This window comes from Astyanax mexicanus, chromosome 8 (assembly GCF_023375975.1).
Source record: "Astyanax mexicanus isolate ESR-SI-001 chromosome 8, AstMex3_surface, whole genome shotgun sequence".
Lineage (NCBI taxonomy): Eukaryota > Metazoa > Chordata > Actinopteri > Characiformes > Acestrorhamphidae > Astyanax > Astyanax mexicanus.
Window position 1 is genome coordinate 19,667,043 of NC_064415.1, and position 12,165 is coordinate 19,679,207.

The 12,165-nt window shown below is 38.3% G+C and overlaps 1 protein-coding gene across 2 annotated transcripts in view; it reads left to right on the plus strand.

Annotated features, from left to right (window-relative positions):
• The first annotated feature begins 2,223 nt into the window (after positions 1-2,223).
• LOC103038751 (meiosis 1 associated protein) overlaps positions 2,224-12,165 on the plus strand; it is a 36,010-nt gene continuing 26,068 nt past the window's right edge. For both annotated transcript variants that reach the window (XM_022678448.2, XM_007242071.3), the window contains exons 1-4: positions 2,224-2,555; positions 5,183-5,441; positions 6,221-6,406; positions 7,389-7,578. In XM_022678448.2, the coding sequence (XP_022534169.2) occupies positions 5,193-5,441; positions 6,221-6,406; positions 7,389-7,578 (625 nt within the window). In that variant the 5' untranslated portion in view covers positions 2,224-2,555; positions 5,183-5,192. The remainder of the gene's footprint in view (positions 2,556-5,182; positions 5,442-6,220; positions 6,407-7,388; positions 7,579-12,165) is intronic.

Consider the following 12,165-nt stretch of genomic DNA (forward strand, 5'->3'; position numbering starts at 1 on the left):
TGTCTGGCAAGCTTTAATGGAAGCTAAACAGCCATTACTTTACTGCTCAGCCACTAATTACTGTTTACCAGCTAGGAGGTGTATTCAATTTAAATTATGTAGTCTATATGAACATCCCTGAACACTCTAAATGATCTAAAAGTAAGTAGACAAGGGAATTCCATCATTTTTAGCTGGCATAGGCCTACCCTGGCACACACAGATTGTACAATCTCCAAGAAAAAGACACTTGTTTCTAGCACACCATGTACTGTGGAGTAGTGGAACTGTGGGTTCTCTGGGCTGATGGTGCTCCATCCAATAGCTCTGAAATGGGCTCAGGTGGAGTCTGTGATCGAGCACATCTCATCAAACATCAGAAGATGACCTTACTAATGCTGTCATGGCTAAATAAATACAATCAATTCCTCACAACACTGTTTTAATATGGAATGTTAAGACTACGCACAGAAGTAGACACTATAATTATTCCACTAAAATCTATGATCTCAAGTAAAAAGTTGGAAAAAGCTGTCTACAAACTTTTGTACCAAAATACAACCCTTATTTTAAGCCTAGTGGAATCTGATAAGAAATATCTGATAATAAAATGTGTCTGACCACAGACAACTTCTAACCACTGGTCCAGTAAAGTCTCTAAAGTCCCTGGCATTTCATTCCCATTGCCTTCTACCAGCAGACAGGCACACATAGATCAAACAGTCGCCGGCATTCCAGAGCCGGGCCTTCCATTTAGTGAAATTCGGCAAAGACGGTCGCGTCAGATTGGAGCCCCACTCCGTTCTCCCTTATCTCCACTGAACAGATGCAGCAGCTTCATGCTAATTCCCGCCTGCACAGGACAAGCAGCGCGTCGTCATACGTCAGGTCTGATTTCATACCACAGCCGTCAGCCAAAGCCTCTTAAGCTGCGGAAATGAACCCGCAACGGTGGATGTGCTTAAATAACCACCAGCATTTATTTTGGGAAAGATGAACAGAGTTTGATTTCATAATATCTCTGTAGGCACATTTCAAAAAAAGTTGCGGCAAGTCTGAAGAAGGCCTAGCTTTAACTTTGGGAATGGTTGGGAATGGTGGGCCCAGATTGTGCCACATGCATGCCATGGGGGCATAAATAATGTAAATGGCTTCACCCAGTTCATTAAATGGCAAGACCTCTAATCTCACAACCAGTTTAAAGCTGCCAGCAAGCTTATAATGCTTTCACCTAACCAGTTATAACAAGTGAGTGGCCACTGACATTAAATATTGCTCGAATTATTGGCTAGTAGGGGTGGGCGATATGGCTCTAAAATAATATCACGATATTTCAGGGTATTTTTGCGATAACGATATACTTGGCGATATAGGAAAACTAAAATAATTCATTCATTTTAGGAATATAGTATAATAGTTTAACAGTATAATCATAATGTGGCAAAATAAATAATATAGCATAAAATAATATAATGCAGCAAATAATATTGTAGAATATTTAGTGCATGCATATAAACTGCAAACTAAAACAATTATACAATAAATACACCTAAAGCTTCACAGTAAATAATAGACTACTTTTAAGACACAACAGCCCTATTATCACAATATGGATTTTTAATATCATGATGCTTCTGTGTCACGATATATTGTATACGATATAATATTGCTCACCCCTACTGGTGCCAATATCTAAATTATGATTACTTTATTTTAAAAAAATTACTTTGCAAGTTTGCATGTGTGAATCCAGTATCTTTTAGTTTACTACATAATGTGAACACAGAAATTGTCCCTTACACTTTTTTTCAGAATGTCTTGATGAGTGGACCAATAGAAATTCTCAAAGATTACCTGAAACTATTTGTACATTGACATCCATTGAAAGTTAGGAAGGTTTTACCTCTCTCCTGCAAAGTTGCCGTTTTGAAGATACTTGTTTTTCATTTTTCATTGAACATTGACAATATGCTATGGAGTTTTATATAAGTACATCAACCATCACAATGCCCTGCTAAATCTGTCTAGGGCCCTAAAAGAGTATCTCTTAAACATGCATTGGATTGGGAGCCTCACCAATAAGAAACACTATAGAGGGTATAAGAAAAATAATCTATGCTTAATCAACTAATCAAAAAAAAAAAAGTCCAGATTAGTCGACTACTATAATAGTCATTAGTTGCAGCCCTAATACCAGCTAGCTATAGCAGCACTAATTATACCGGGAGCCATATGAAATTCAGCACTAGTTATATAGGTTAGTTAGGTTAGCTAGGTAGGGAGCATGGAGTGATTTGATATTTATCCATGGTGAACCACTATCTTAACACGAGCTATTTTTCATAATTTAACGTTTTCACAAAAAGCAGACATAGACAAAAAATAGTTGTTTAACACCAATGCTACCACACGGAGAATGCGCCTGAAAACTGCAGGAAAGCTTGAGATTTTTCCTGTAAGTTACATGATCCACAGTCCCACTCCTACCCCAGTGACAAGACAGGTCGCGCGCAGTCTGAACTGAAGAAACGGCTCGAAATACAAACCCACCCGGCGGTTTCAACTTCTTACTGAAGGTAACTACACAACTAATAAATACAATTTTGTAAATCAACCAGCTGCGTTAATCATTCCAACTACTTTAACCACTGAGTCGTTTTGGTTTAGCTCTGGAAAAGTGCGCTAGTTAGGTTAGCTAGCTGATTTACTTGCTATTTATCTAGCTAACCTAGCTAACAAGTTACAAGTAATAAGTTAACATAGTTCGCTTAGCTACTTTAAAAGAACTGCTTTAACTGCTTTAAAAGAAATTGATTTTCTTCCTAGATTAACATGTAATTTAGCTTAACTCTTGTTTTGTGTGAAGAAAAAATATAAACAATAGAGGTGCTATACGTTACCTATCTAACTAGAACTAGCTTAGCCGAGTTACTTAGCGTTAGCTAGCGTAGCCGAGTTAGCTAACGTTAGCTAGTTTAGTCAAGTAAGTTAGCGTTAGCTAGCTTAGTCAAGTAAGTTAGCGTTAGCTGAGTTAGCTAGCTTAGTTGAGTTAGCTAGCTTAGTCAAGTTAGCTAGCTTAGTCGAGTTAGCTAGCTTAGTCCAGTAAGTAAACGTTAGCTGAGTTAGCTACCTTAGTCGAGTTAGTAAGCGTTAGCTGAGTTGGCTAGCGTTGGATAGCTTAGTCGAGTTGGCTAGCGTTAGCTGAGTTAACTAGCTAGCGGTAACTCCTCGCGTTACATAACTACCTAACGTTAATTGGTTAGCTAGCTTTAAACTAACTGGCTACAGTAGCTAGCTTATCTAAGTTAGTTAGGTTAGATAACTAGTTAACTAGGTTAGCTAACCCAAGCTAGTGTTTGTGCCAAATGGCTAACATGGATAACTTAGTCCTTGCCAGAATTAACGTTAGAGCTCTGGTGTAACGTTCGTCTGCTTAGTCTTGCAAAACGTGTAGACATATTTCTAATTTAATGAGTGAATTCAGCTTCTTTTAAAGTGTTTTAATCGCTGACACAGAGATTCAACTACTCACCGCAGAGAGTTTAAATAAAAATTCATCAAATACCTTGAGTCTGAGGAGTATAACGCCCCTCAGCATTGGTGGAACAGCACCATCTACCATCTTTTGGGATGGACCAGTTGAAGTGGCGCCATTTGTGATTCGGAACTAATGATCAGCTTACTAATTAATACTGCTTGGCTCAATGCGATCCAATCCTTACAGCAATATTCTAAACTGTATCTAGGTAGTGTAAAGCCTTCCCATGACCTTAGTAACTGTTACTGCAACAAAGGGCTAAAAAACGTTTATTCTTTCAGTACCCTTGATTTTAAAAAAGAAACTTTGAGTAAATAAGGGGACCAGTAGTTGGGCATATAATGTAATATAAGTACAGTCATATTCCAGTCTATGCAACTTTCCTTTTAACTGTAAACTGTTGCATTAATCAGCAGAAGTAGACATTAAGAAACACCAGAGTGTTTTGGTGAATAATATTTTATGTTTCTTCTTTTTAGTATGAAATAAAAAGAAACATGTAGAGATCACGTAGAGAATGCTTATTAAATTCTCCCTATCATCTTCTCTCATCTTTCTGTGTTATGATCAAGCTGATTGCTCCTTGCTTAATGACTGAGTCTGTGGTGCCCTTGGATCTGAAGCGCTGAAGGATCTGGGCTATTTTAGACAAGACAGTATGCCTTTTGTTATGAATGTTGTGTTGAAATGGAGGAAAAAGCCTGGAGCATAGTATGATGTGGAGCATCAGCCTTGTGAAAGGACGCTGTTGTTGAGGTGGAACAGCACTGATGAGGTCGTAAACAGCAGAGAATTCTAACTGTATTTAACAAGTCTGCCTGTTTGATATAAGTAACAAAATGTTCCTTGTTTTGAATAGCCCGGGGGATTTATTCATAAATACATTCACAGTGGCACGCAAACCTTTGGTCAAAATTGTTGCTGGAGATAAGTTAAGTCAGTAGCAGATTACCTGCTCTCCATCAAGCTCAATATGAAACAATAATATTTTTATTATGTAAATTATGTATTATTTTTGTTTTTTATAATTTTAGGGTGAAAAAAGGGGTTCCCTGCAGAAGTGTGGACACCTCAAGAGATTTAATGTATTAGATCAACTGACTATGATCTCATTCTTTAATAGCTTGTTAAGGCAAGAGCTTGTTAATAATTATTTCCTGGAAATACTAGGTGATGCCACTTAAAAAAAAAAAAAACTATAAAAATATTGGCTCCTCAGGTCTTGTCTCACCAAACAGCAGCCACATGCAGCTGCCTAATATTCTGAAAATAAAAATAATAATTAATGACCACAGGAGAAGACTAAAATAAGCCATTTTTTCACTTAGAAGCTTCCTCAGATCATAATGTAATAAAAAATGGCAGATAACAGGAATGACAGAGGTCAAGTTGAGGTCTGAAAAAGCAAGAAAATGTTCTGCAAGAACTTCTCATATTTGAGTGAAAACATCCTTCAGAAAGAAGTGGTGCACTATTCTACTGCACAGTGACCTTTATCTAAGGTCCTTTTAAAGGCTTCTGGCTTTTTACCAGTTGTATAGTTGTTAAATAAATAGCTTTGAGTGCCTGTGTGAGAATGATTGTTTATTATCATTGGTTTCATAATTAATTTTTAGTTTAATTTTTAGTGTTATTTTCTGTGACCATAACCTCTGTTTCCTCTAGATTCAAAAGCATGAGTGGTAGAAATCGGTACTGCCCTTCAGCCAGCCAGGTGTGCCGTGCCTCATCCTTTACCAGACAGCCACCCCGTGTGCTCATTGTGGATACATCACCACCCTGGTGGTCAGAAACATGTTCTGTCCTGTGTGAGGCCCTTGAAAACTTTCTTGCTTTGGCCAGCACTCTAGAGGGGCCCAGCAGAGTGCCGCTGCTCAGTCTATATGCAGTCAGTCTACAGCAGGAGTGTCTGCTGCCATTTGTGGTGAGAGAGAAAAAGAGGATATATGTTGTTCATTTTTTTGATATTTTCCTTTTATGTATTTTTTATATGCAGAGTGCAGAAGAACAGTACTGCTGTATATCTGACCTTTGCTTCCGGTAATGATGTTACATTAGAAAAATATACTGAATGAAATATACTATTGAAATATACATTGTTTGGGTTAAACCACAATGGCAGATGTGAAATATGCATTGAATATGCATCACTATCCTGACCAAATCAAAAGATGTGGTTTCAGTCGAGATCAACTGAATCATTGTTTGGTTTGTATGCAGTGAAGTTGAGACAGGCTAAGGACACATTCTAAACAACATTCTTTTGTGTACAGCACTATAAGCACAACAGATTACACTGGCAATTTTCTTTATTCACTCTCATTGTAGATTGACCCTTATGTATAAGCTAAAAGAATTTAAGAGTACCGGTAATCTCTTACACTTAAGGGACAATTTTGGTAAGAAGGCAGAATTTGGCAAAACACCTGGAAAAGCAACTTGCTGAATTTGACAACATACCAGCGTTCAACTCACAAACTTTACAAACTAACTAAGGTTAAGTATAGGGAGATGCACACAATGTAGGTGATGACAAAAGGATGTAGTTTAGGATATTAGGATCTAATTTGCACTGTGAAACCAAAACTAACTGGACCAAATTCAGTATAACAAAAACGTAAAGTTCGGTTTAAACCTTGGTCTGGACTTTCATGTGTGAAATTGCCCTAAAGATCTGTAATCCATCTTTTTCTCATCCCACAGCAAGTCAAGGGTAATCTTGCACGCCTGCACTCATGTGTGGAGGAGCTGCGTTCTCTGCCAAAAGAAGGTTGCACCAGACCACGGGCTGAACTTCTCAGACAGGCAGTGCTGGACAGTCTGCAGCAGTACAAACACTACACACACCATGCCACACAGGGGAATGACCTCAAGAGCAGCTCAGTGGAGGTGTGAGACTTACACGTATGTGTGGATAAAGTGTGAGTTTTCTGGTCTGTTTTTTCAGGTCACAACTTGTCTTTACTGTGCTGCCGATCAATCTGTGGATTACAGGTGAGACTGTAACCTTTGCCTCCTGTCCAGAGTGCTTTTATTCTACATTTGACTGACACTTCACATCAGTCTGAATGAAGTTATCTGTTCCCTGGACCTTTTCACTCACTAGCATTCATATTCAAATGATTTGCCAAAGCAATATACAGCTTATTTAACCCCTGTTATCAATCTTTAATGAAGCCATTACCATCCTGACACAAACCACATGGCCTGTCGTGTCCTGTCTGCTCTCCACAGTCTCCATTCAAAGCCAACACTAATGATCTCCATGTAGGAAGCAGAGCGAGAGGACAAGTGCATTTAATTAGATTATTCTGATTTTTTTCCATTTAATGGGATTATTGCTACATTTGAGCCCACTGTCTCACTCACTTTAGAGTTAAACATCTGCAGAGAGAGCACTGAGTGACTGTAATTCAAACAGAGATGCCTCTGTCTTAGAGGGAGGTTTAGTAGCCTGCTGAAGCTGTGTGCTACACATGCAAATCAGAGCTGATGATCATCATCTGCTTTCATCAGTGATCATACGATTGAGAATGATACACATAAGGCTTAACTTCATGAAAACCTTATACAGTTGTGTGAAAAAAACAGTAGAACACCATACAATCATTTTTTTACTATCTTTTGAACAATATTGTTTGATGCAGGAAAGGACAGAAAGAATGTCTTTCTAAAATTGATTTGTGAAAAGATAACAAAAGGTTAGGAGACTCTACTGAAATTTTGTAACATTAGAATCAGGTACACCACATGAGCTGCAGACAATTAGGACATGGTTGAGAGGACTTTGGAGCATGTCTTTAGAACCTCAGACATTTAAGCCCTGTCCACACATGTTGAGATATTTGTATTTTAAACGGCTAATTCGCAGGTGACGGTGTTGACCAGCCAGTCAGGCCAGATTGTACTGAAGCAGCTGGAGCAGAGCCTAAAAGACTCAGACTTGGTGAATTTGCGCAGACTGCTGGTGGTCCATATTGCTGTGGAGCAAAACTTTCCTGAGAGAGAGCCATCATTGAGCCCTGAACCCACTTTGAAGCAGAACATGGATGAGCAAGGAGGTCAGTGTAGTCATTTACATTACTTTACATTGTCATGCCAAATGTTATAGGACAGAAACAAATATTGTGTTCTATGACTTGTACTTTGTCCTATGGAATGCTTAAGAACACTGCACTGACCACTGAGTTATGTGTGTGGTGCCTCCTGCCCTGAATTTCGCTTGTCAGAGTCTCTTGTGTGTTTGCCTGAACAATTCTAGCTAGACGGTGATGATCACAATCATTACCACCCACTCTGATGCCCACTGTGGGTGGAAAATGCCTTCTATGATGTATTCCTGGTACACACATGACATTGTGGATCAATGACTGTTAAATGTCGGAAACTGCATGTCCCACTCATATGATATCCACTATCACTCTTTGCATGAGCTTCGATAATTTACGCTGGCCCATGTATAACCTTACTCATAAGAAAACTCATTTACATACTACTGTCCCATTACATTTGGCTTGTCCCTTTAGTTTAATCCTTTACCTGTTTTGGGGTTTTGGGGTTAAAGACTCATTGTAAAGTCTAATGTACACCACAACAGCGGTAATTAACATATTAACTTATTATTGAGGATCTGTTTTGGCTTTCATCAATAATGTGAATCACAAGCCCAACCAGCAACAGAACATGGGATTTGCTCATGAGTTCCAGTCAGAAGCCTAAGCCCTCTATTGTTTTCTACATGTTTACTCTAATTAAGGATTTGTGGGCAGCAGTCTCAGGCTCGCTCTACCACAAACTGTCAGGAGGTTCCCATGGAAAAAAGGAGGATGTACATCATGCTTAATCTCACGAAGACAAATTAAAACTCAACCATGTGTTCTTGTAGACAGTAATCCAGTGGGACAAAAGAGATGTTGTCATACCGCCATACATCAGGAGGGACACAGCTCTGGAACAGGAATGTGAAGTGCTTAGTACATTATAGCCCAATCAGAAAAAAAAGATTAAAACTTTTGAAACTCATTAAACTTGAATAGATTGCAATAATGTTTCTAAACTTAGACTTAGACTTCTTTTATTGTCATTCTTAATACACTCGTGTGCGCAGAATGATATTTCGTTGCATTGACTTGCCCGCAAAAAAAATAAATTAATTAATAAATAATAATTAACATGACAGTAAAATATATCAGTCTGTCCTAAATCCAAAACTATCATGTTAAGTTATCATGGAAAGTCTTTAGAAACACATGGGGTTAGGGTTGGGTGGTGTGAGCTTTGTTTCCCCAAAGCTGGACTGAAACTTTCACATTGCTGCAGAGGGACATTTAGATCCGCTAACCAGTCAGCATTCTCCCATTAACTACAGTAAATGAAAGTCATACTGAGAAGAAAGCTGTAGTAGATTAACCATTGCTTTAGATTTACACAGAGATTAAACAGGCTTATGCTAATGTTTTGCCAACCTAACTTTTTAGGGGCTGTCCCTTTTCCAATTAAACACAGTGACCTCGAAAAAGGGTTAGTTCCAGTGTGTATGTGTGTGTGCGCATGTCTGCATGCGTGGGTGTGCATGTGTGCACAGAGAAAAAGTTGATTGTAACGTTTGCGCAGCACAGGAAGTCTGTTTAATTACATAAACTTTTTAACAGCTTTGTTCAGAGAAGTCCAGTGGCTTTAAAGAAAAGGAGCAGAGCACTGAACTGTTAATAACACTAATTTATACTGAAGGTTCAGTTTCTAATTAACATTACTTTAGACAGACACATCGGCTCGGCTGCTCTCGACAACAATTTAAGGTCCACCTTTCCCTAAGTTTCTCTAAAATAAAACTTAATAAATAAATACTTTTTTGCAATTTACCTGACAAAAAATGACAGAACAATAGTTGTGTAATTTCCATCACTGCTGAAATTACTGTCTATAAAACAGCAACAGTACCTGAACAAAAAACACTGCTGCCTGTCTCAAGTTTACCTGTCTGAAGTTTCTGTCTGTAAAGGAACTAAAATTAATTGCTAACCAATGTATTTGTTAAATCCAAAACAGAATTATTAGGAATTAAATGATGATCACATTTTTGTGACCCTTTAATACAGAAATAATGACTTTCAAAATGCTCATAAACAAAGGGTTAAAAGTTAAAGGGTTTCAGATTTATCAATGGGCATTGTCACATTAGTATATAATTACACTATTGAGGGTAGCTATCTAGTGCAAAGAAGAGCCAGCCTATTTTAACTGGATATGTTGCTCCTAATATCTGAAGTGTGGGTGGTATGCTCTTATCCCTGCTGTATTTTTATCAGTCACAACAGTTAAGGCTACTGGAATGTTAATTGGAATGTTAATCGGTTACTTAGTGTGTGTTTGGTTTTGAAATGCTTGACTCATTCAAGATGTGCGTGTCTGCCAGCATTCTCTGTTTTTTGTCCTGCTTCGTGTATTTACTTTAGCACTGGGAGTGTGTGGAATGGGTGGAGTGCTGTTGAATTTCCTCCTCTTAGAAAAAGTGGGGCGAATTTTCTCTGTCCAGCCATCCCTCTCTCACGAACTTAAAGAAGGCTGACCTTTTGGAAAGTCAGCCAAGCTGGAAATTGCATAACGGCTGATAAAAAAATATATATATATTAGCTATTTCGAAGAAGTCTATCATCACCAGGAGAGTCAAGAAGAGTCAAAACAACTATAATAAAAAAACATTGCTTTCCAAACTTTGCAATAATTTCCAAATCGCAAAATAAGCTTTCCATTATCACAAGCCTTCAGAGTGTCTGAGGCCATCTAATTCTAAGCTTCTTAGAAGGAGTGGGGTCACCTAGTGCACTTCACTGAAGTTTATATAGTAGTTTGAAGTTGCCAAAATTGTTCATACAGTGGGGCATAGCTATACAGTATGCATTTATACATTTCTATTTAAATTACAAATTCAAATCAAAGCTTAAACAGTATGGAAAACAGCATTTCTTACAAGTACTTAAAATTTTATTTCATTGAAGTCAGTATTGACCCAAGATATTTGTCTGGTCTGGAGATCTTTTGTCCCATTCTTTCTGGAAACTCATCTCAAAGTGTGCAACAGTACAGGGTCATTGTCTCTGCCGGAAGCCCAGTCCAGTGCATGTACCCTCTTCTACCACATCCATGCATTTGCAGTGTGTGCAGCATGTAGTTTTGCATTTTCATCTTCAAATATCCATGAACATCCCTTTTCTGCATTCATACTGCATCACTGAAGTACACTGATAACACCCCCATACAATGACAGACTGTTTTTGGACTTGCCCTTTACACATTGAGATTGCCTAAATGGTTTAGTGATCTTATGCACTGTAGAGGGAAAAATATGCAAAATCTTTCCAATCTTTTTATCAGGAAAGTTTAGTCATTTTCTGTGTATTTGTTGATAAACTGCTTCTGCACCAAATCGTGATTACAATCACACAATACTTTGAAATCACATCATTATTTGTTTTATTTTTATCCTCATTACTAGCTCTAAATTGCCCCTGTCCCAGCTTGTCCTGCTGGTGTAAAATGCAGTAATCAATGTATATTTACTAGGAAAAAGAAGTTGACCAGGCAAAACATAAAATATCCTGAAATATCTTAACTTTTTGTGGTGTGTGGATGTACAAAGATGAGATTGCATCTGGGGTCAGTGATCAATCATATTAATAACTCTTCTCACAGCCAGGCATCCTACACAGTCTCCTTCACACACAATCACAAATCCATAATGACCTCCAGAGCCCAAGGCTACTCTCAGAGCAGGCAGTCTGCAGAGCATCCCTCGCTCCCTCCCTCCTTCACATCCTGTTTTTGGCTTTCAGTGGACGGTCTTGAGCATAAGGGGCTCATGATTAGCTTATTGGAAACGTCTGTTTGGAAGGAAGGAAGCAGGGGAGTGTGTGTTCATGTACAGTATAAGAATGACCGTTTGTATTTATGCATTTGAGCATTTGTGTGGGCAAATTCATCAGAGCTAAAGTGCAGACAGCTTGTTGACATTGTTTTCCTATGACAGGTGCAGTGTGCAAATCCTCAGGTTCATGCGAAGTCAATTGCTTTTTAAAGCCTTTGAGCCATGAGCAAAACCTCTTTCATCCATATGCCACAGAACTACAAATCCTAATGGTGTCATTATGATGCAACCTCATGCATTTCCACCTGCTCTTTAGGCTCTGTGAGTGAGTCATGGATTCGGGAAGCTCTCTGCAATATTACACCCTTAAGCTGCAGAGAGTAGGTTCAATGACCCATTCGGATGACTACATTATCATGGCATTACTGTCAAATGCATATTCAGTAAGCGCATTTACGCATAGCTCACCTGCTTTTTTTTACAGTGTGTTGACCTTTGACATTCAGAATGCTCATACAGCAGTTTAAGCTTGTAATGCATATTAGTAAAAGCACTTATAAGGCGTATTGCCAACAAACCTGCAGAAAAAAACACTTATAGAAAACTTTAGCTCATTCCTGGTTTGTAATGCCATTACTCATAATAATCTCAATTTGCATTTTGTTTAGCTATTCGTTGTTAACCAAAGGAGGATGTTTTTAGTGTTATTTATTAATTTCTCAGTTTTTGATAGTGAAAGTGTGCTTCTTTAGCTGTGTATACATGATAATAACATGTTATCAGG